We start from the raw sequence: 26,108 nt of genomic DNA on the forward strand, positions 1-26,108 counted from the left end.
TGTCTAAAGTGTGAGCATGGATGCTCTATTTATAGTAGAAAAGAAAAGGTCCAACTTTTTTTTCCCAAAAAAAAGAAATAATTTTTTTAAATTTTTTTTAAAAAATATTTTTCTTAAAAAAATTTTTTTTTCCCCCCCCAAAAATCATACCCGAGTTTTTGGTACCCTTGTGGTACCCATGAGCTTGACCACTTTGTCACTATCATGAAAAGATAAGGCCACATAGGCCCCCCCTCATTCAGATTAGTCAAGAGTAGCCTCTTCTTTTTCATGTGACAGTGTGTCCCACTTAGTCCCCTCGTATGTGAGTCCATGTGCCTTCATTTGTCATCCCTGTGTATTCTTTTGTCTTTATAATTATTTTATTTAGTTCCTTAATGATAATTTACTTTACATTTTTAAGTTAAACTTTATAGTCTTATATTAACTTTACAATAGTAAAGGAAAATTCTACAATCAATAAATAAGTCTTGCAATAAGTTAGTTAGTGATTCATATAGCTAAACATGTCAGAATTTTGTAGCGTAAATTTTAATTTCTAGGTTTTCTCAACCTACGATTCATAATTTGAACTCGAATACCTTAAATAAGGAGTGATGGTTCAAAAAAATACAAATCCGTAATAGAACTTGTGTGCAATTTGAAAGTAGAGACCTTACAATCTCCCCAACTTAGAATTTGAGATTCCCTCATCTCAATAACAGTGAAGGGTAATCCTTAAGAAGGGATGTCTCATCTTCCCAAGTAGCATCTTCTATAGGGAAATCCTTCCATAAGATAAGATGTTGTTTGATGGATGTATTCCTAAGCTTTATCTCTCGAGTTTCTAGGATAGTATCAGGTTGGAGTTGTAGAACGTCTTGAGCAGGTAAAATGATTTTCTCATCATCAAGGACATGGTCAGGGTTATATACATAAGGTTTTAACAGACTAACATGAATTACATCGTGCACTTTGAGATGAGAAGGGAGTTTTAGTCTATAAGCTTGATCACTTACAACCTTGATTATTTCGTAAGGTCCACAATATCGGTAGCTAAGCTTCATATACCTTCCGAGAGACAGATTGCTCTTTTTGGGCTTTACTTGTAAGAAAAATTTGTCACCTTCTTTGAAAATCTGATCATATCTTTTTAAGTCAGCGTACTTCTTTTGTCGATCTTGAGCCGCTTGAATATCCCTTCGAATAGTTTTGGTTTGAGCTTCCATTTCTTCAAGCATTTTCTTTGAGGCTTCTACCCTTATAGTGGGGTCAGAAAAGTTAAGAGGTGATAAACATTCTTAACCATAAAGAGCATTAAAAGGTGTCATTCCAATACTTCTATGAGTAGAGGAATTGTATGCATACTCTACCAAGGGTAGGTATTGAATCCACTTGCGAGGTTCTCTATTGCAGTAGGCTCTGAGGATGTCTTCAATTACTTGATTAACTCTTTCAGTTTGGCCATCAGTTTGAGGATGATAAGCAGTACTAAAACATAACTGGGTTCCAATAGCTTGAGACAATGATACCCAAAATTTTGAAGTAAACTTGGCATCACGATTGCTAACAATCCTCTTGGGTAAACCATGAGTTCTGAAAACCTCCTTCACAAACAGACGAGCAATATCTGAAGCTATAAAGGTTGTCTTGACTAGGATTAAGTGAGCCACTTTAGTAAGCAAGTCGACTATGACCATGATTGAATCATATCTAGCTTGGACAGAAGGAAACCTGGTGATAAATTCCATGCTAATACATTCCCATTTCATTTGGGGAATATCTAAAGGATGTAATTTACCTGGCATCTTTAGTCTCTCTGCCTTAATCCTTTGACAAGACAAACACTGCTTGACATAGCGAAGGACATCACCCTTCATACCTTGCCAATAGTAACTTCTGCGAATTGCAGTGATGGTTTTGGCATAACCTGCATGTCCTGAAGTTGGGCCATCTTGTGCTTCATATAGGATAGCATTCCTTAGGGTAGAATTCTTAGGTATGCATAATCGATTCCTATAGTAAATTTCCCATCTTCTAAGGAGTAATGTAGAGGTTTAGGCTGATTTGATGATACCTCTCTTCACGTAGGATACTAGCAAGCATCTGGTAATCTGCATCTCTGATAGCAGCATCCAAGACCTTGTCTAGAATAAGGTTGTTAGCCATGGAAATGGCCCCCAGAAAAGCTTTACGGCTTAGGGCATCTTCCACAACATTATCCTTACTTGGTCTAAATTTAATATCAAAATCATATTCGTTCATGAGCTCTATCCATCTCCTCTGTCTCATGTTAAGGTTAGGTTGGGTAAAAATCCACTTAAGGCTCTTGTGATCTGTTACCAACTGGAATTTGCGTCCCAATAGATAATTCTCCATAGCTTGAAATTATGAATAACTGCTAGCAATTCTAAATCATGTGTAGCATAATTCACTTCATGAATCCTAAGCTTCAGAGAAGTATAAGCTACAGGCCTTCCTTCTTGAGTAAGGACTCCTCCTAATGCAAGGTTACTAGCATCTGTGATCACCTTGAATTCTTGGGTGAAATTTGGAAGTTTTAAGAGAGGTTCTGAAGCAAGATACTCCTTAATCTGTTTGAAGCAAGATTCATTTTTTTCTTCCCAAAGTATAGTAGCTCCTTTCTTTAGCAAGTCGGTTAGTGGTGCAGCTTTAAGAGCATAGTCCTTTACAAAGATCCTGTACCACCCTGTGATACCTAAGAACCCTTTGACTTCGGTTTGTGAAGTGGGTTGAGGCAATTCCACAATATCTTTGACTTTGTCAGGGTCAACAGAGACTCCTTCAGGTGAAATGATAAACCCTTAGTAACAGACCTTAGGGGTAAAGAAGGTACATTTTCTTTTCTTTGCATACAGCTTGTTTCGGCGTAAAAGCTCTAACACTTTCCTAACATGTCCTTCATGCTCTTCCTCTGATTTGGAATAAATTAATATCGTCAAAGAATACTAGGACAAAATCATCCCAGAATTATCTAAAGATATCGTGCATCAGACGATTGAAAGTTGCAGGAGCATTCGTAAGTCCAAAAGCCATCACTCTAAATTTGTAATGACCATAACGAGTGTTGAAAGCTGTTTTGGAGATATCAGCCTCCTGGATTCAAATTTGATGATAGCCGGATCGAAGATTGATCTTGGTGAATATTTTGGCTCCATGTAATCTGTCCAGCATCTCATCAATACGAGGAATTGGATATTTATTCTTGATGGTAACCTGATTTAAGCCCCTATAATCTATGCAATGTCTAAGAGAGCCATTCTTTTTCTTTTGGAAGAGAACAGGTGCACCCCATGGAGATGTACTGGGTCGGATAAACCCTTGCTCAATCAACTGTTTGAGCTGCTCCTTGAGTTCTATAGCCTCTGGAAGTGACATCTTGTACGGCGCTCTTGAGATTGGTTCTCTACCTGGAAAAATTTTGATTTCATGGTCTACCTCACTAGGTGGTGGTAGTTCAGAAAGTTCACTCGGGAAAACATCCGAAAATTCTTCTAGCCACATTGGTTTAGGGTTGGAAGAAGATTTTTCTTCCTTGTTTAGCTTGACTACAAAAATTTATTGACCCTTGCGTAACCCTTTCAAAAGACGATTAGCTTTGACCATAACCCTATCTAAAAACTATCTATAATCAATTATACCTAAAAGTATAAATCTTAGAGTGACCAACCTGTGCGCTTTTTTCTCCATGTTTCAGAACCACAGCCGCCAAGGTTTGTCTCTTTTAAGATTTATGACTAATAAAAAAATTCTAGCGTTGGAAAGTTACCCGACTCATCGGGTCCACCCGTCCATAGAATGACACCGTCGGGGTATCATTCTCCCACTTTCCACACCACACTCATCCTTCTTTTGTTATCTCATTACTACCACACTGTTTAAACATACATGTTCCTTTACTTTATTTATGATACTAGTTCGTTACAAAAACCCTTCAAACACTATTACAAACAATTGTCAAACAAGAAGTCGTCCAATTTTAAACCAACAACCCTTGGATTAGGTTCACTCAAGAATCTCTACTGGCGCTATTATGTCCGATCGGTATATACATTATTTATAAAAACCCTTGTCCTCATGAGCGTCCCATACCGCTCGACAAGTACTCGTTGTCCTAATCTGGAGGTACTCCCATCACAGCAACAACGGTGCCAATGTGGGCGTCATCCTCACGCCACGGCAAAACAAAACTGCAGTATCCAGCTGGGCTAATCTGGGTGTACTCCCACCACAACATCAGTGGTGCCATCCGGAGCGTCATCTAACGCCTCGGCAACTGCCACATAATACCAATGCTAATAAGTAGAGAGACTTGAGAGAAACCATACCGAAGGTTTTGGACAAACATTCCTTCCTATAGCAACCAGTTTAACCAGACAATCTTTCCTACTTGTCAAACATATGATGAGTTTCTTAAGGTTAAGCTCCGTGGTTTCGGTCCGTGTTTTCTTTTCATAAGGTAAATAATATATTCCTATGGTCTCGCATATGCAATGATGCATAACTTGAAACTGTAATACTAACATGTACCATAGCTCTGATTGGTCTGATTGGTGCAGACATAGCATGTTCCGTAGGAGTTCCAGCGTTACTTGTATCATTAGCGCCTTGTGTTTGAGCACGCTTTGGAGCCATTTTTTTGTACTACCCTTATATTATACACTTAGAACTTTAAATCGTTCAATTTCCCTAGTAATCTCCTTGTTTCCAAAGAGAGTCTGTAATTTGAACCCTCGCCAACTCGGATTCACACTTAGTGTTGTTGTTCTACATCTAATTTCTATACATCAAATATTTCCTAATCTTAATCAATCAAAAATTAAGTGTGTAAATTACGAGTGTAAATTATGAGTGAAAGTTTAGGAATGCATTACTTTTATGCATGACATTTCTAATCCAATTCTAACTTCAATTCTATACTTCAACTAAATCAATTTTTAGTATTATTCAAAATTTTATTGAACCTAATTGACAATAACATTGGTGAATGAGAATTTCATCATGTATAATAAGAATATGATGAGTTCTCTTATGTATTAACTTTCAATTAACAATATATAAGTTAATAGTGAAGATGTACTAACTAGAGAGAGTAGGTATACTTAGAGAGATTAGAGTAAGAGAAAAAATACACACACATCTTTTCTAAAATTAATTGAATCTTACTATCCATTAGAAAGATTAGAGTAAAAGAGAACACACACACATACTTTTCTAAAGCTAATTGAATCTCACCTATCTATTAGAGAGATTAGAGTAAAAGATAACATACACACACACACACATATCCTTCTTAAAGTTAATTGAATCTTACTAATCTATTAGAAGATTAGAGTAATAGATAGCACACACACACACATAACTAATTGAATCTTACTAATCTATTAGAGAGATTAGAGTAAGAGATAGCACACATATACACATATCCTTCTTAAAAGTAATTGAATCTTACTAATGTATTAGAGAGATTAGAGTAAAAGATAGCACACATACACACATATCCTTCTTAAAACTAATTGAATGCTCAATTAATACACACTGTATTAGTCCACTAGAGTTTTTGCTCTCTTAGTGGTTTGTGGACGCCTTCTCTCTAAGAGAAGTGGCAGCACGTCGTGAGCGCTATAGAGGCAATCTCTATGTCTAAAGTGTGAGCATGGATGCTCTATTTATAGCAGAAAAGAAAACGTCCAACTTTTTTTTTTCCAAAGAAAAATAATAATTTTTATTTTTAAAAAAAATAATTTGTCCCACTTTGTCCCCTCCTATGTGAGTCCATGTGCCTTCATCTGTCATCACTGTGTATTATTTTATTTATTTTCTTAATAATAATTTACTTTACATTTTAAAGTTAAACTTTACAGCCTTATATTAACTTTACGGTAGTCAAAGAAAATTCTACAATCAGTAAATAAGTCTTGCAGTAAGTTAGTTAGTGATTCATATAGCTAAACATGTCAGAATTTTGTAGCGTAAATTTTAATTTTTAGGTTTTCTTAACCTACGATTCATAATTGAACTCGAATATCTTAAATAAAGAGTGATGGTTCAAAAAAATACAAATGCGTAATAGAACTTGTGTTCAATTTGAAAGTAGAGACCTTACAATCTCCCCAACTTAGAATTTGAGATGCCCTCATCTCAAGAACAGTGAAGGGTAATCCTTAAGAAGCGATGTCTCATCTTCCCAAGTAGCAACTTTTATAGGGAAATCCTTCCATAAGATAAGATGTTCTTTGATGGATCTATTCCTAAGCTTTCTCTCTCGAGTTTCTAGGATAGTATCACGTTGGAGTTGTAGAACATCTTGAGCAGGTAAAATGATTTGCTCATCATCAAGGACATGGTAAGGGTTATATACATAAGGTTTTAACATACTTACATGAAATACATCATGCACTTTGAGATGAGCAGGGAGTTTTAGTCTATAAGCTTGATCACTTACAACCTTGATTATTTCGTAAGGTCCACAATATCGGTAGCTAAGCTTCTTATACCTTCCAAGAGACAGATTGCTCTTTTTGAGCTTTACTCGTAAGAAAACATTGTCACCTTCTTTGAAAATCCGATCATATCTTTTTAAGTCGGCGTACTTCTTTTGTCGATCTTGAGCCGCTTGCATATCCCTTCGAAAAGCTTTGGTTTGAGCTTCCATTTCTTCAAGCATTTTCATTGAGGCTTCTACCCTTATAGTGGGGTCAGAAAAGTTAAGAGGTGATAAACATTCTTGACCATAAAGAGCATTAAAAGGTGTCATTCCAATACTTCTATGAGTAGAGGAATTGTATGCATACTCTACCAAGGGTAGGTATTGAATCCACTTGCGAGGTTCTCTATTGCAGTAGGCTCTGAGGATGTCTTCCATCAGTTTGAGGATGATAAGCAGTACTAAAACATAACTGGGTTCCAATTGCTTGAAACAATGATACCCGAAACTTTGAAGTAAACTTGGCATCACGATCGCTAACAATCCTCTTGGGTAAACCATGAATTCTGAAAACCTTCTTCACAAACAGACGAGCAATATCGGAAGCTATAAAGGTTGTCTTGACTGGGATTAAGTGAGCCACTTTAGTAAGCAAGTTGACTATGACCATGATTGAATCATATCCAGCTTGGACAAAAGGAAACCCGGTGATAAAGTCCATGCTAATACATTCCCATTTCATTTGGGGAATATCTAAAGGATGTAATTTACCTGGCATCTTTAGTCTCTCTGCCTTAATCCTTTGACAAGACAAACACTACTTGACATAGCGAAGGACATCACCCTTTATACCTTGCCAATAGTGACTTCTACGAATTGCATTGATGGTTTTTTCATAACCTGGATGTCCTGAAGTTGGGCCATCATGTGCTTCATATAGGATAGCATTCCTTAGGGTAGAATCCTTAGGTATGCATAATCGATTCCTATAGTAAATTTTCCCATCTTCTAAGGAGTAATGTAGAGGTTTAGGCTGATTTGACGATACCCTCTCTTCACGTAGGATAGGGTGTTGCACATCTGAGTGGGAGGTCCGTGGTTCAAGGCGCATCTACGACAATTGGAACCACAAATTTAGTGTGAGGTCCCTGCCCCTTGTCGAGAGGAGCGGAGAAAAACCAACGGACATTGCCTTAGCTACTACGTAGCCACGGGCATGAACCGTTAGTGAAGGATTGGTCCTATCTCGCTATGGCAGAGCGTGACCACCATAACCCTATCTAAAAACTATCTATAATCATTTATACCTAAAATTATAAATCTTACAGTGACCAACCTGTGCGCTTTTTTCTCCATGTTTCAGAAGCACAGCCGCCAAGGTTTGTCTCTTTTAAGATTTATATCTAAAAAAAAATTCTAGCGTTGGAAAGTTACCCGACTCATCGGGTCCACCCATCCATAGAATGATACCGTCGGGGTATCATTCTCCCACTTTCCATACCACACTCACCCTTCTTTTGTTATTTAATTATTACCACACTGTTTAAACATACATGTTTCTTTACTTTATTTATGATACTGGTTCGTTAAAACAGCCCTTCAAACAATAGTCAAACAAGAAGTCGTCCAATTTTAAACCAACAACCCTTGGATTAAGTTCACTCAAGAATCTCTATTGGCGCTATTATGTCCGATCGGTATATACATTATTTATAAAAACCCTTGTCCTCATGAGCGTCCCTACCGCTCGACAAGTACTCGTTGTGCTAATCTGCACGTACTCCCGTCACAGCAATAACAGTGCCAATCTGGGCGTCATCCTCACGCCAGGGCAAAACAAAACTACAGTATCCAGCTGGGCTAATCTGGGTGTACTTCCACCACAGCATCAGCGGTGCCATCCTGGGCGTCATCTCACGCCTCGGCAACTGCCACATAATAACAGCGCTAATAAGTAGAGAGACTTGAGACAAACCATACCGAAGGTTTTGGACAAACATTCTTTGCTATAGCAACCAGTTTAACTAGACAATCTTTCCTACTTGTCAAACATATGATGAGTTTCTTAGGGTTAAGCCCCGTGGTTTCGGTCCGTGTTTTCTTTTCATAAGGTAAATAATATATTCCTATGGTCTCGCATATGCAATGATGCATAATTTGAAACTGCAATACTAACCTGTACCATAGCTCCGATTGGTCCGATTGGTGGAGACATAGAATGTTTCGCAGGAGTTCCACCGTTACTTGTACCGGCTTCATGATCATTAGCGCATTGTGTTCGAGCACGCTTAGGAGCCATTTTCTTGTACTACCCTTATATTATACACTTAGAACTTTAAATCCGTCAATTTTCCTAGTAATCTCCTTGTTTTCAAAGAGAGTCTGTAATCTGAACCCTCGCCAACTCGGATTCACACTTAGTGTTTTTGTTCTACATCTAATTTCTATAAATCAAATATTTGCTAATCTTAATTAATCAAAAATTAAGTGTGTAAATTACGAGTGAAAGTTTAGGAATGCATTACTTTTAGGCATGACATTTCTAATCCAATTCTAACTTCAATTCTATACTTCAACTAAATCAATTTTTAGTATTATTCAAAATTCTATTTAACCTAATTGACAATAACATGGGTGAATGAGAATTTCATCGTGTATAATAAGAATATGATGAGTTCTCTTATGTATTAACTTTCAATTAACAATATATAAGTTAATAGTGAAGATGTACTAACTAGAGAGAGTAGGTATACTTAGAGAGATTAGAGTAAGAGAAAACATACACACACATCTTTCTAAAGTTAATTGAATCTTACTATCCATTAGAAAGATTAGAGTAAAAGAGAACACACACACATACTTTTCTAAAGCTAGTTGAATCTCACCAATCTATTAGAGAGATTAGAGTAAAAGATAACATACACACACACACACACACATATCCTTCTTAAAGTTAATTGAATCTTACTAATCTATTAGAAGATTAGAGTAATAGATAGCACACACACACACATAACTAATTGAATCTTACTAATCTATTAGAGAGATTAGAGTAAGAGATAGCACACATATACACATATCCTTCTTAAAAGTAATTGAATCTTACTAATGTATTAGAGAGATTAGAGTAAAAGATAGCACACATACACACATATCCTTCTTAAAACTAATTGAATGCTCAATTAATACACACCTTATTAGTCCACTAGACTTTTTGCTCTCTTAGTGGTTTGTGGACGCCTTCTCTCTAAGAGAAGTGGCAGCACGTCGTGAGCGCTATAGAGGCAATCTCTATGTCTAAAGTGTGAGCATGGATGCTCTATTTATAGCAGAAAAAAAAACGTCCAACTTTTTTTTCTTCAAAGAAAAATAATAATTTTTAATTTTTTTAAAAATAATTTATTTTTTTTATAAAAAAAGTTAAATTTTTTTCCCCAAAAAATCATACCCGTGTTTTTGGTACCCTTTTGGTACCCATGAGCTTGACCACTTTGTCATTATCATCAAAAGATAAGGCCACACAGCCCCCCCCTCATTAAGATTATTCAAGAGTAGCCTCCCCTTTTTCATGTGACAGTGTGTCCCACTTTGTCCCCTCCTATGTGAGTCCATGTGCCTTCATTTGTCATCCCTGTGTATTATTTTCTTTATTTCCTTAATGATAATTTACTTTACATTTTTAAGTTAAACTTTACAGTTTTATATTAACTTTACAATAGTAAAATAAAATTGTACAATCAGTAAATAGGTCTTGCAATAAGTTAGTTAGTGATTCATATAGCTAAACATGTGAGAATTTTGTAGCGTAAATTTTAATTTCTAGGTTTTCTCAACCTACGATTCATAATTTGAACTCGAGTATCTTAAATAAGGAGTGATGGTTCAAAAAAATACAAATCCGTAATAGAACTTGTGTGCAATTTGAAAGTACAGACCTTACAATCTCCCCAACTTAGAATTTGAGATGCCCTCATCTCAATAACAGTGAAGGGTAATCCTTAAGAAGGGATGTTTCATCTTCCCAAGTAGCATCTTCTATAGGGAAATCCTTCCATAAGATAAGATGTTGTTTGATGGATGTATTCCTAAGCTTTATCTCTCGAGTTTCTAGGATAGTATCAGGTTGGAGTTGTAGAACGTCTTGAGCAGGTAAAATGATTTGCTCATCATCAAGGACATGGTCAGGGTTATATACATAAGGTTTTAACAGACTTACATGAATTACATCGTGCACTTTGAGATGAGAAGGGAGTTTTAGTCTATAAGCTTGATCACTGACAACCTTGATTATTTCGTAAGATTCACAATATCGGTAGCTAAGCTTCTTATACCTTCCAAGAGACAGATTGCTCTTTTTGGGCTTTAGTCGTAAGAAAACTTTGTCACCTTCTTTGAAAATCCGATCAGATCTTTTTAAGTCGGCGTACTTCTTTTGTCGATCTTGAGCCGCTTGAATATTCCTTTGAATAGCTTTGGTTTGAGCTTCCATTTCTTCAAGCATTTTCTTTGAGGCTTCTACCCTTATAGTGGATTCAGAAAAGTTAAGAGGTGATAAACATTCTTGACCATAAAGAGCATTAAAAGGTGTCATTCCAATACTTCTATGAGTAGAGGAATTGGATATTTATTCTTGATGGTAGCCTGATTTAAGCCCCTATAATCTATGCAAAGTCAAAGAGAGCCATCCTTTTTCTTTTGGAAGAGAAAAGGTGCACCCCATGGAGATGTACTAGGTCAGAGAAACCCTTGCTCAATCAACTGTTTGAGCTGCTCCTTGAGTTGTATAGCCTCTGGAGGTGACATCTTGTACGTCGCTCTTGAGATTGAATCACTACCTGGAAAAATTTTGATTTCATGGTCTACCTCCCTAGGTGGTGGTAGTTCAGAAAGTTCAGCAGGGAAAAAATCCGAAAATTCTTCTAGCCACATTGGTTCAGGGTTGAAAGAAGATTTTTCTACTTTGTTTACCTTGACTACAAAAATTTGTTGACCCTTGCGTAACCCTTTCAAAAGACGATTAGCTTTGACCAAGTAAGCTTTTGGTCATCCATTCTGGCCTTGAATAGTTACTTCTTGACCTAGGTTGTCCACAAAAGTAACACTTCCTTGGGCACAATGGATATTGGCATTATGACTGGCTAACCAATTCATTCTAAGAATTCTGTCATAGATTCCTATGGGTAAGGTTCGAAAAGTAGCAGAAGTAGAGTATTCTCCCAACTTGAAATCTATTTAGCCCACAATGTATTGAGATAACACCTCCTTTCCATTGGCTAATTCAACTCTCATCTTTCTTGTAAGATGTTGATTAAGTCCTAACCTCCTGAAACATTTAGGTGACAAGAAAGAATGAGTACTACCACAATCAATAAGAAGCTCAAATTTTTCACCTTGGTGATTTGCAGGTGTTTGAATGACAGCATATTGTTGTCTTGCTCTTGGGTTATCAATTGCAGCATGTAGAGTTGCTCTTTCCTCTTGTTCTTCTCCCAATGGAAGCTCTCCCATGATAGCATTGACTCTGGTAGCCATTCCGCGCCCTCGACCTCGTCCTCCATTTCTTCCTCCACGATTTATTATTTGTCCTCCTCCTCTAGCTCGAGTAGGTGTATTTGTTGCGGAGACTCGCCTAGGACATACATTCGTGAAATGTCCTAGCTCGTTGCATTCATAGCATCTAAGATTTGCATTTTGAGCTCCATTTTCTGAAGCTGCAACTATTGGATGAGTTTGGTGAACTGGGTGAACTTGCCTTTGGTTCCACATCATAGACCGTCCTCTCCTTCCAGCATTCCTTAAATTTCCATTTCGTACCCTTTGAGAGTTTGACATCTCTGTAGCTAAGGGTTTATCTCTTAAAAGAGCATCTTGCAAATTTACAAGCCTCATGGATTCTAGACGTGTATTTAAAGGAGCATTTAGCCCTTGGCAGAAACGGGCTACTTGTTGATTTGCGGTCATTGGCAGAGCATAGCATCTAAGAGTTACAAATTTGGAGTAGTATTCTTCCACTGTAAGATGAAACTGACGTAATTTGAAGAATTCATTCATCTTAAGGGATTCGTGTGCAGCTGGAAGATAACGTCCTTTGACAGTATACTTAATGTCTTCCCAAGTTTGAGTGTTTTGAGCTATTCGATTATCTTTGCAGTGTTGTTTCCACCAAAGCTTGGCATCCCCCGTGAGACGAAACATAGCCAACATTGCCTGGTTATCGGGAGTAGTACCAGTAGCAGCAAAATAATCCTCCATCTCTTCGAGCCACACTTCAGCATCGCGCTCAACTAGGGCTCCTTCCCCTTTGAAAGAGGGAAGTTTAGCTTGCTTGAGAAGTAGCTTTTTCTCTTGAAGAGATGTGTACACCACACTCTGTGCAATATAGATTAAGTGAAACTTTATTGGATACTCTAACTTTAATCCACTTTAAGGCAAGACTTGATCAGACAATAATACAAACAAAAGATAATATCAATCCAAACTTTATTAATATACACATTATTTACTACCAAGGTTGGTAGTCTTTAGGTACAAGGATTGTAATGTCTGTGTATTTTGAGTTTAGTGACTACAAAAGGATAGGCTAAAGGATCAAAATAATAAGTTTCCTTTGACCCTTGAAAGCTACGAGATACACATATGGGTTGAATCCTACTACCATGGATAACTTTTGTAACTTGGTTATAGACCCATTGAGTCTGAGATATCTTTTCTTCTCCGAAGGTAATGGTAGCATCCGGATTCTTAGTACCAATGAAAAGATAAACTTCGATGACTTTTAACTCCTCTGCCCATCGAAGTTTCTTGAAGTTGGTATCCATGCACCATATCTTGTCAGCATTGATGGTATAGATTCCTCCAGATGGACATCAGTTGATGCCCCATTCTGTATGCACTCTTGGAATAGGTGGTGCAAACACCCTATCCAAAATCATCATCACCCTTTTTCGAAACTAATAATTTGGTGATTGGCATGCATTTTCAAACATGATGGTGAACACCTGGAATTTCTGGTAGGCTGAATGAACATTTTCTTGTAGCAGGAAAGTTCAGTATTCAATACCATATAAAAACTCAAAACAATTTTTCTAGGTTCTTCTATTATTTCAAACATTCGCATCCTTCAATATCCAAACATCAATCTAAAAATCTCCCCAAGCTTTAACCTAGGCTCTGATACCAGTGTGACTAGAAGAATTTTCTGATGTTTTCCCTGCTGAACTTTCTGAACTACCACCACCTAGGGAGGTAGACCATGAAATCAAAATTTTTCCAGGTAGTGAACCAGTCTCAAGAGCGCCGTACAAGATGTCACTTCTAGAGGCTATAGAACTCAAGGAGCAGCTCAAACAGTTGATTGAGCAAGGGTTTATCCGACCCAGTACATCTCCATGGGGTGCACCTTTTCTCTTCCAAAAGAAAAAGGATGGCTTTCTTCAACTTTGCATAGATTATAGGGGCTTAAATTAGGTTACCATCAAGAATAAATATCCAATTCCTCGTATTGATGAGATGTTGGACAGATTACATGGAGCCAAAATATTCACAAAGATCGATCTTCGATCTGGCTATCATCAAATTCGAATCAAGGAGGCTGATATCTCCAAAACAGCTTTCAACACTCGTTATGGTCATTACGAATTTACAGTGATGGCTTTCGGACTTACAAATGCTCCTACAACTTTCAATCGTCTGATGCACGATATCTTTAGAGAATTCTTGGATGATTTTGTCCTAGTATTCTTTGACGATATCTTAATTTATTCCAAATCAGAGGAAGAGCATGAAGGACATGTTAGGAAAGTGTTAGAGCTTTTACGCCGAAATAAGCTGTATGCAAAGAAAAGCAAATGTACCTTCTTTACCCCTAAGGTCTGTTACTTAGGGTTTATCATTTCACCTGAAGGAGTCTCTGTTGACCCTGACAAAGTCAAAGATATTGTGGAATGGCCTCAACCCACTTCACAAACATATTTTTTGTATAAGTTTAGGTATAATTGATTATAGATAGTTTTTAGATAGGGTTATGGTGGTCACGCTCCGCCATAGCGAGATAGGACCAATCCTTCACTAATGGTTTATGCCCGTGGCTACGTAGTAGCTAAGGCAATGTCCATTGGTTTTTCTTTCTCAGGATTGGAGACCTATCAAAGGTACTCCGCTCCTCTCGAAAAGGGGCAGGGACCTCACACTGGTATCAGAGCTTAGAGAGATTAGAGTAAGAGAAAACATACACACACATCTTTTGTAAAGTTAATTGAATCTTACTATCCATTAGAAAGATTAGAGTAAAAGATAGCACACACACACACACACATATCCTTCTTAAAGCTAATTGAATCTTACTAATCTATTAGAAGATTAGAGTAAAAGATAGCACACACACACATAGCTAATTGAATCTTACTAATCTATTAGAGAGATTAGAGTAAGAGATAGCACACACACACACACATAGCTAATTGAATCTTACTGATCCATTAGAGATTAGAGTAAAAGATAGCACACACACACATAGCTAATTGAATCTTACTAATCTATTAGAGAGATTAGAGTAAGAGATAGCACACACACACACACACATAGCTAATTGAATCTTACTGATCCATTAGAGATTAGAGTAATAGATAGCACACACACACACATAACTAATTGAATCTTACTAATCTATTAGAGAGATTAGAGTAAGAGATAACACACACACACATAGCTAATTGATTTTTACTACTCCATTAGAGATTAGAGTAATAGATAGCACACACACACATAACTAATTGAATCTTACTAATCTATTAAAGAGATTAGAGTATATCCTTCTTAAAACTAATTGAATGCTCAATTAATACGCACCTTATTAGTCCACTAGAGTTTTTGCTCTCTTAGTGGTTTGTGGACGCCTTCTCTTCAAGATAAGTGGCAGCACTTCGTGAGCGCTATAGAGGCAATCTCTATGTTTAAAGTGTGAGCATGGATGCTCTATTTATAGCAGAAAAAAAAACATCCAACTTTTTTTTTCTAAAAAAAGAATAATTTTTTTATTTTTTTTAAAAAAATAATTTATTTTTTTTAAAAAATAATTTTTTATTTTTTTCCCCCCCCAAAAAATCATACCCGCGTTTTTAGTACCCTTGTGGTATCCATGAGCTTGACCACTTTGTCATTATCATCAAAAGATAAAGCCGCACAGGCCCCCCACTCATTAAGATTAGTCAAGAGTAGCCTCTCCTTTTTCATGTGACAGTGTGTCCCACCTTGTCCCCTCCTATCTGAGTCCATGTGCCTTCATTTGTCATCCCTAAGTATTATTTTATTTATTTCCTTAATGATAATTTACTTTACATTTTAAAGTTAAACTTTACAGTCTTATATTAACTTTATAGTAGTAAAAGAAAATTCTACAATCAGTAAATAACTCTTGCAATAAGTTAGTTAGTGATTCATATAGCTAAACATGTCAGAATTTTGTAGCGTAAATTTTAATTATTAGGTTTTCTCAACCTACGATTCATAATTTGAACTCGAGTATCTTAAATAAGGAGTGATGGTTCAATAAAATACAAATGCGTAATAGAACTTGTGTGCAATTTGAAAGTAGAGACCTTATAATTAGAGATTAGTAAGATTCAATTAGTTGTGTGTGTATGTGTGCTATCTCTTACTCTAATCTCTCTAATAGATTAGTAAGATTCAAGTAGTTATGTGTATGTGTGTGCTATCTATTACTTTAATCTCTAATAGATTAGTAAGATTCAATTAGTTATGTGTGTGTGTGTGTGTGCTATCTTTTACTCTAATCTTTCTAATGGATAGTAAGATTCAATTAACTTTAGAAAAGATGTGTGTGTATGTTTTCTCTTACTCTAATCTCTCTAAGTATACCTACTCTCTGTAGTTAGTACATCTTCACTATTAACTTATATATTGTTAATTGAAAGTTAATACATAAGAGAACTCATCATATTCTTATTATACATGATGAAATTCTCATTCACCAATGTTATTGTCAATTAGGTTAAAAAGAATTTTGAATAATACTAAAAATTGATTTAGTTGAAGTATAGAATTGAAGCTAGAATTGGATTAGAAATGTCATGCATAAAAGTAATGCATTCCTAAACTTCCACTCGTAATTTACACACTTAATTTTTGATTGATTAAGATTAGCAAATATTTGATGTATAGAAATTAGAGGTAGAACAACAACACTAAGTGTGAATCCGAGTTGGCGAGGGTTCAAATTAGAGACTCTCTTTGAAAAAAAGGAGATTACTAGGGGAATTGACCAATTTAAAGTTCTAAATGTATAACATAAGTGTAGTACAAAAAAATGGCTCCAAAGCGTGCTCGAACACAAGGCGCTAATGATCATGAAGCCGATACAAGTAACGGTGGAACTCCTACGGAACATGCTATGTCTCCACCAATTGGAGCTATGGTACAGGTTAGTATTGCAGTTTCAAGTTATGCATCATTGCATATGCGAGACCATAGGAATATATTATTTACCTTATGAAAAGAAAACACGGACCGAAACCACGGGGCTTAACCCCAAGAAACTCGTCATATGTTTGACAAGTAGGAAAGATTGTCTGGTTAAACTGGTTGCTATAGGAAAGAATGTTTGTCCAAAACCTTCGGTATGGTTTCTCTCAAGTCTCTCTACTTATTAGCTATGGTATTATGTGGCAGTTGCCGAGGCATGACATGACGCCCAAGATGGCACCACTGATGCTGTGGTGGGAGTACACGCAGATTAGCCCAGCTGGATACTGCAGTTTTGTTTTGCCGTGGCGTCAGGATGACGCCCATATTGACACCGTTGTTGCTGTGACGGGAGTACGTCCAGATTAGCACAACGAGTACTTGTCGAGCGGTATGGGACGCTCATGAGGACAAGGGTTTTTATAAATAGTATATATACTGATCGGACATAATAGCGCTAGTAGAGATTCTTGAGTGAACCTAATCTAAGGGTTGTTGGTTTAAAATTAGACGACTTCTTGTTTGACAATTGTTTGTAATAATGTTTGAAGGGCTGTTTTAACGAACCAGTATCATAAATAAAATAAAGGAACATATATATTTTAACAGTGTGGTAGTAATTAGATAACAAAAGAAGGGTGAGTGTGGTGTGGAAAGTGGGAGAATAATACCCGACGGTATCATTCTATGGACGGGTGGACCCGATGAGTCGGGTAACTTTCCAATGCTAGAATTTTTTTATAGTCATAAATCTTAAAAGAGGCAAACCTTGGCGGTTGTGCTTCTGAAACATGGAGAAAAAAGCGCACAGGTTGGTCACTTTAAGATTTATACTTTTAGTTATAATTGATTATAGATAGTGTTTAGATAGGGTTATGGTGGTCACGCTCCGCCATAGCGAGATGGGACCAATCCTTCACTAACGGTTCATGCTCGTGGCTACGTGGTAGCTAAAGCAATGTCCGTTGGTTTTTCTTTCTCAGGATTGGAGACCTATCAAAGGTACTCCGCTCCTCTCGACAAGGGGCAGGGACCTCACACAATTTGTGTTGTCTCTCTATTTCTCATCAAGCTTTGTGTGCATCTAGTCTTTAAGGCTAAGACTGAGTTGCTCAAGTTGATTTGTGTGCTTACCTCTCTCTGGCATGGTGAATGTTTGTGTTTGGTGTGTGTGGCTATCTTGCGTTGGGAGTTGTAGGTTTGGGAGTGGGAAGGAGAGGGAGGAGTGTGTGTGAAAGAGGAAAATGATAAAGTGGAAGAGGGAGTGTGGCTGCATAGCATGGGAAAACTGGGGTCCACCAATAAAATCATAGCTCACAGCTCGTAGCTCAAAAAAATATGAAAAAATTTGAGGTGAAAGTTTAACTCACGAGCTACAACTTTTGTTTGTATCACCTTTTCAAATTCGGGGAGCATGTGATCTTTAAAAATTCAGCAAAACCGACAGTTTTTTCCACTGCACAAGGTCCTGTGAGGTCCTTCTTTGGATGATTCTTTTGAATACCTCCAAGAGTGAGCTCCCCATGGTGTATGTATGCATGCCACATACCCTTGACCTTATTTGGTAGGTCTATAATTGAAGATATTATTGAGATTATGATATAAGTGAATAGTACAAGTAAGAAAATCAAATATTGAGGGGTCTAAAAAAATATGTACATGTCAAATATAAAAAATATAAAGGGGTCAAAATAAATCTCTCTCATTATAAGTCTACCATAAAAAGATGAATATTTTTGGTGGTCTAATTTATGAGAGTAATAGAGAATAGATGTAGAAAGGAAAAAATGACAATAGTGAAAAAATATACACATAAATAAAACTATTTTTTTTTGGATTTTTATTGGGATGGAGTTACACCAAAAATAAGAGAAACTTGTATGAAATCATTTTTATATGGAATAAAGAGTATGCAAAATGGTAAGAAAAAATATGGTAATGGTGAGTCAATGTACATAGCATAAATAACACACACCTAAGTATAAATATTTAAATAAATACCAAAATAATTATGAAAAATCATTTTATTTAGGCCCTATATTGTAGTGTGCTCACTACAAGACACCTGAGAGAGAGACTAGACCAAACTAGGCTTTTTCCAATTCATTAATCCGTCATCTCTCTTATAGCAAGAGAGGTTGGTTACATATGCCAAGAACCTACTAGTGTCCTCCCACACTAGGTGGTCGGACACACCTACAAGACCCACACACCACACCTCCCCCGTTAGGGAGAAAAAGATGGACATCTTTTTACAAGTTTGGACTGGGAAGGGACTCGACAGGAAGGGATCAACTCCAACGCCTCATCCGGGGGGAGTGATCATACAACGGTTTAGGGGCTAAGAAATTGAGCTTGGGGGACTAGACTTGACATCATGCCGATCATCATCAAGGCATGGAACTCATACATCTCGCTTTTGCAAACATTAGGTCGCTATCCCAATGAAATGGACAAGACGAGCAAGGACTGACTAAGGATTGGGTGCGAAATTTTTTGCGACATACATCATCTCCATAAAGGGGTTCGGTGTGATCTAATAAGACAAAGACTAGGAAAAAACTACTACAGAGAAAGAGACCTTAAAACTTAAACTGAATCATGGAGCTCGATTACTACTTTTGCAAATGAACAGACTAGGCACCTCTGCACCAAAGATGCAGCAACTCCCGTCTCGTCTAGCATGCGGAAAATAGGGACCTTTGAAAACCTCTTGGAAACCAAGACAACATAATATCTCCAAAGAATGGGTTGTGCGAAGCTCGTTGAATGCAGGCTGTTGCAGGAAACACTCAAAGAAATCAAGATGTGATTTCTGAGCAGAGATTGAACGCCATGAATTTTGTGAGGACGGAGGTGATGTGGATGATGCGCTCGTCAAAACCATGAATCACATCTTCGACCTTGATCTTGGTGTGACTATCGTCTCGGAGGACTTCATTATACTGTCCCCTTTGCCAATGACATTGCCAATTTTGGTATCGGGACAGAGAATGCGGTACTCAATGTGTACAGAAGAGGCGGAATTAGACTCTGAAACTCGCCTTCGCTTGTCACGATCTTCTCTTTTATGTCGCTGGCCTGCGAGGGATGAGGGCTGAGAGTCTTGCGAGTGATGAGCAATCCTGGTATACCGGGCCACTGTAGTTTGCAGGTCTGGGAAGGCAGCCACCATGGTTTCATAAATACAGGACCTAATGGTAGTGGTAGCTGACCTACCCCTCGCTGGCTGGCTAGGAATGAGCTTGCTGGCCTGTATGTAAGCAGACATGAGTGTATCGCCTGTGGAGAGATGGGTCTGCACTAGTGTCGAGGTGACCAGAGCGGCTTGGGTAAGAAATGACTTAAGGGTAATCTGATAAGCAGCACACGACGGATGATGCTGCACGAAATAGCTCTGAGAGTCCGTGTGCATCAACCAGCGGGCTTTGCTGGCCAGTTCTCACCCAGTATCCAAGGCAAAGGCAGCCATCCTCCCCAAAAAGCAACTGAGGATGAGCACTCGACAGGGTGGCGTTGTGGTTCTGCGTCCTCGAAAGATAGGACAGAACAGGTGGAGTTGTTGTGAGCTAGAAGATTATACATGAACAAGGCGAAGCCTACTACCCAGGATCAAACGTGAAGTTTGCCATGGCACGAAAGCAAGAAAGTGAAAAAGAAACCCAAGAAACCCTTCTAACTGCCCGCCATCTCCACCAATGTAGTGTGCTCACTACAAGACACCTGAGAGAGAGACTAGACCAAACTAGGCTTTTTCCAATTCATTAATCCGTCATCTCTCTTATAGTAAGAGAGGTTGGTTACATATGCCAAGAACCTACTAGAGTCCTCCCACACTAGGTGGTCGGACACACCTACAAGACCCACACACCACAATATACAATAAAATATTTACACACAAATGGGCCATAATATACTTATATTTTTTATTTTTTTTATAATATACTTATTTTTTTTATTTTTTTTATTTTTTTTTGGCTCAACTAGCCCAATGACTAGCTAATTGAGGGTTTTTAAGAAAATATGGAGAAAGTCCCCTAACTCACACACGCCTATGTACAGTGAAATGGTAGGGATAACCAAAATGTTTGAGTGATTTGATAGGGTGAGGTAGCTTACTATGGCAATTATGGAAAGCCAAAAAACGGCTATCATCCGCTGATGCGAAGTCTGTCAAAGTTGACTCTTTCTAGCATGATCAGCAGACCGTAGTTATTCATGCTTTGCAGAGGTTTGAATGCAAGCTATGCAGACACAATGCTTTGGAGCTGCAGAAGATCGTTCCTACACTCGACGCCCACAATGTTTGTGTTTTTTTCATTGGAATTGAGAAACTTGGTGTTGAGGAGTTCCAACAGGGTGGCTTTTGAGATAGAGAGCTTTACATTGATAATGGCAAGAAGATTCACTAGGCACTTAGCAGAAAATCAGTGATTCTTAGCACAGCCAAGATGCTTTTTAACGTGAGATGCTTTGAAGAAAGTCAGTGTTCCTGGAAACTTGAAGGGTGATGGACGACAATTAGGTGCAACTTTTTTGATTGCAGAGGGAGGACAATGCTAATGGATCACAGGCAGAAAGATTTTGCCGATCATCCATCTTCGCAGTCCATTCTCGAGGCTTGTAGGGTTCATCAAAAGGACTTCCCCAGCAACTTAAAAGGACTTCCCCAGCATGGATAGGTAGAGGGAGTGGTAAATGGTGGTATTGCAGAGGGTGGTGAGAGACTCAAGCGGCGTAAGCGCGGCAATGGGGGGGTCTGCAAGCGCTACAGAACACAGCGGTCCAACCACAGTAAATAGGGCACCATTCTCCAAGCGAATGTCATCACAGAGAGACAGTCACGCATAGAGGGTAATTATTTTGTAAGAGAGAGAAGAAGAGAATTTTAATGTCGTAGGAAACTATCCAAAGAGACCCTAAAGATCTATCCGCGACGAGGAGAGTTGAACTCAAGAGAGAGAGATGGCCGTTGGGTTTGCAATGGAAGTTGTGTATCGGGGCTCCAAGAGGGCGCAACACGGTCAAAATTTAGAAATATCTTGGATAAGGGCTTAGAGATTCCACCAAGAAAAAAAAGAATTAACCTTTCTCTCACCAAAACTCGTTTGTTTCATTGATATCTTTCTTCTCCTCTTCTTTCACTCAAGTGCAAGAAACACCGTCCTTGGTACACCACTAATAATGATGATAACTCTATGAACCTCACACTCTTCGATTAGTGCACCCTGATAAACCCACCGCGTGAATTTTAACGTTTTTCAATATCACCTATGTCAACACCACCAAATTCTTCCCCGCAATGGTAGGGTAGCCAAAGTGAACATATACCATGTTATGGGGTTTCTAAAAAGAATGGCCACACAGTCGGAACCCTAGGACGAATACTATTGCATTGATAAGTAACTTCAAATATTAAGTTTGTGTGTGTGTGTGTGTGTGTGTGTGTTTTGTTGGGGTGTAGGCCAGGTGGTCGTGGGAAACCACCCTTTTATACATGATTTCACAATATAGGGAGAAAAAGAGAGAGGGTTGACTCTACTCTTTGTTCTCCACTAACCCAAACATAGGCTGTCTGTGTATCATCCCCTTCCCCATTCTCTTCTTCCCCTCTCTTGCACACACTCCGTACACGCGTTACATGCACAACAATTGGTATCAGAGCTCAGGTGGGAACATCAATGGTGGCGGTTGGAGATCGCGGAGCTTGCACGGCGAGAGGTAGCCATAGCACGAGCCTGAAGAACTGGAGAGAGCTCAACCATAACCGGGCTTGGAGCTCAGAGCTCGAGAGAGGGAGTCGAAAGAAAGCTCGAGCTTGGAGATTGAGACAAAGCTCGGAGAAGGAGAAAGAAGAGCAGATCGGTCTTTGAACATCAGAGCCATGAGCACAAAAGAAAGAAGGAAATTCGTGAGTTTTCTGCAGCAGCAGGGCACAATTGGGCAATTTGAGCTTGAATTGGGGGGTAACTCCGAACTCTGCAGCACTGCAAGGGGAAATCGAGGCACCCCCGGAATCTCCCTTCCCCTATCTGTATTGAAGCGACCCTTGGAATCAAGGGAATCTTGGGAAGCATCTGCACAGAGGGAGTGGGCAGAATCAAGCTGAGCCATTGAAGGGGAATTGGGTGCAACAGTAGAGGAGATTCACAATCGGGCAACTTGGGGAGATTCTGCAGAGGAATGCAAGCATGACAAGGCAGCCTTTTGCTAGCGAGAAGCAACAGCAAAAACCGGCACCGAGAAGGTAAATCGAGCTCGACCAAGGCAGAGGGAATCAGGTACCGAGCTGCAAGGCAAAGAGAAAACCTTGAGATGGTCGTGAGCAGGTCGGACAATTGGGAATCAAGCAGCATAGCGAGCAATAGACTGATCTCACATATCAAGAGTGGCTACTGCAGGCATCACGAGCAGCTCACAAATTCTGAGTTTCATTTCGTGAGCAGAATCAAGATACACACACACATACACACTATCAAAATCAACACACAGTGAGGTCGTGCAACAGATCATAACAGAGGCAATTTGGGCACCCAACAGTGGCGAGCAAGGTCGAGAGGAGCAATCGTTTAGGGGTAGCAGGTCGAGCAGATCCCAAAGCTGTGAGAGATCTTACAGTGGAAAGGAATTGTGGGGGGCACAAACAAAGCATGCTTGTCATCTCGTCAGAGAGTAGGCTTTCGATAGAGAGCAGGCTTTCAACAGAGAGGAGTGAAAGCGATTTTTTAAAAAATTTCAAACTTCATAGTGTGTGTGCAAGGGCTCATTCCCACCGAGCCTGTGACTAAATCCCAATCCCCCGACCCCTCTCCTCGAGCTCGTGAAAAGAAAGACAGTTTTTTTCAGAAATTGCAGTTGTGAGAGAGAGAGAGACAGCTTGATTAAGAGATTGGAAGATACTTTCTCGACAAAAACTAAAAGGCGAGCTTGACACCGAGCTTGCGAGCGAGCCTAAGCAACACACATAGCGAGTGAGTGAGTGAGAGACAAAGACCAGGGTCTCATCATCGACATCAGCGATTCTCCAATTTTGACATCGACTTCTTCGACATCGTCACCCGACTTCGACGTGCGCACACCGAGTCCGATGAGCTTGGAGAGATCTTGACATATCGGCTTCGAGCATTCGCGTTTTACGACTACTCGGCTAGCCACTTCCGCCCGCCGGCAGCGGAAGGCAACATCGACATCGACACCAATCATGCGCACCAGCTCAACACTGCTCATTGCGGCAGATCTCCGACATTCGACCCAGACACCGGGCGTTTCCCTAGACGAGCACGTTTCTGCGATCGACGACCGTGCTTGCGACATGTGCGGGTAAGGTACCACTATCATAGAGGAGTGACACCCTACATCGGCATCGAGCGCACCGATTGCACTGTACGACATAGTTTACGGATACGACACCTTCGACGGCTATTCGACTAGCATATTTCAGCCTGACGGCAGAAATCGGCACATAGCGACACCGACACGCAGGTTACAGGTCACAAGGGGTTTTTTTCAGCCCATTCACCCACAAATTCTCCAGGTTACCAGACACAGCGCTTTCACAGGAGATTTGGCAGTCATTTCGAAAGCAGATTCTCTACGAATATATGCGTTGACAGATGCATTTTATTGTGAGCACACCTAGTGCTACTAAGCTCTTTTGAGAGCAGATATCCTCGCAGGGATCAGGCTTTCACTGCATGCAGCAGTTCTTGGCACCTGTTTGAGTGCAATTTTACTCATGTATGTTGAGTTGCAGACACTATCCACTATACTACGTGTGGAGCCATTTTTGGCTATTTCGATAGTTTTTCCCAGCCGTTTGTGAGACTCGGATCGGAAGAGCCCTTTCTGAGACTGTGGCTAGTCCATTTGTATCTGCATTAGCCTTTGGAGGGTCGATAGCATGAGGTTTTCTTTGAGCTGGGGTGTGCTCGAATGTTGAGACACCTTTGGTGATACAGGTAGCTGGAGTTCCCCTTTACGGTACCCCCACCATAGGATATGTATCTGGATGGTTATTTATGCTTTTGACACCGAGTTGGCAGTCACACAACAGTGGTTTTGTGCAGAAGATGCCCAGTTAGTGCAGTTGGCACATTTATGTGTATTTTGAGTTGAGTTTTGACTCCTCATACAAAGGAGACTCTACCGGATTTACTTCCCGCGAGTCGTGACTTTCATTGTTGGCACTTTTGAGTCTATTTCGGTTGAGATTTTACTCCCTATACAAAGGTTACTCTGCCCAAATTTCTACAGCTTCTCGCCATAGTTTGGCACCTCTCAAACCCTCTTGTCAGTGATGGCTTCTTCTTCAGAAAAGGAGGAGTATTTCATTCGGAAGTTTAATGGCAGCAACTTCACCATGTGGAAAGAGCGCATGAAAGATGTTTTGATAAAAAAAGGCCTCTCAGAACAGTTGAAAGAGCGCGCAGAGGATGATGATTATACACAAGCTCAATGGGAGCTTTTGGATGCAAAAGCCATGGCTACGATACGTCTACATCTAGCCGAGTCAGTCTTCTTCACTATCATAGGGAAGAAAACAACCAAGGAACTTTGGGATAGCTTATGTTCAGCATGGGAGAGAAAAAGTGCATCCAACAAATTTTTTCTCATGAAAATTCTTATCAGGCTCAACATGAAAGAAGGTAGCACAGTTTCCGGTCACTTAAATGAGTTCAACTCCTTGTTCAGTCAACTGACATCTCAGGGCTTTAAGGAGTTTGACGATGAACTCAAGTCTATATTCTTGTTATGCTCTCTACCCAGTTCATGGGATATCTTTTGCACAGTCAACTCCGAATGGCAAGTTAGAGTTCAATGTTGTCACAGATGCGTTGCTCACTGAAGAGATTCGTTGTAAATCTCTCGATGGTGCTAGTCATGGAGATGCATATATGGCTGGCAGTTCAACAAAGGCAAGAGGCCGTGGCAGGAACAAATACAAAAGCAAAAGTAGAGAGCGAAATCCTCGTAGTCCTAGCAAAAGGATTGTTGCAGTTTCCTAAGAGATTAGAAAAACATGCAAAAGGATAATTCTGGCAAAGGCAAAAGTATAGTAAAGATTGAGGAGCTCAATTTGTTGAGTCTCCCATACCTACCACTGTAGTAGAGGATGCTCCTCCTCCAGTGATGCTCATTATGCCCACAGAGATTCATGCCGAGGTGATAGCAGATGCCTCAGATGTTCTCATTTTCACTTCAT

At 39.2% G+C, this 26,108-nt stretch overlaps 1 protein-coding gene and 1 pseudogene across 1 annotated transcript; one reads left to right on the forward strand and one right to left on the reverse strand.

The window, feature by feature from the left end:
• Positions 1-19,796: 19,796 nt before the first annotated feature.
• LOC147416907 (uncharacterized) lies at positions 19,797-20,081 on the reverse strand. Its single transcript, XM_086507969.1, has one exon. The coding sequence runs from the start codon at positions 20,079-20,081 to the stop codon at positions 19,797-19,799; it is 285 nt and encodes a 94-aa protein (XP_086364095.1).
• A 94-nt stretch (positions 20,082-20,175) lies between these two features.
• LOC147416908 (uncharacterized) lies at positions 20,176-21,588 on the forward strand (annotated as a pseudogene).
• The last annotated feature ends 4,520 nt before the right edge of the window (positions 21,589-26,108 follow it).

This window comes from Adiantum capillus-veneris, unplaced genomic scaffold (genome assembly GCF_014529385.1).
Source record: "Adiantum capillus-veneris isolate H3 unplaced genomic scaffold, ASM1452938v2 Hic_scaffold_379, whole genome shotgun sequence".
Taxonomy (NCBI): Eukaryota; Viridiplantae; Streptophyta; class Polypodiopsida; order Polypodiales; family Pteridaceae; genus Adiantum; species Adiantum capillus-veneris.

Bases quoted from the DNA above. Each gene is read 5' to 3' on its own strand.
- LOC147416907 (XM_086507969.1), bottom strand. From the start codon at position 20,081: ATGGTGGCTGCCTTCCCAGACCTGCAAACTACAGTGGCCCGGTATACC.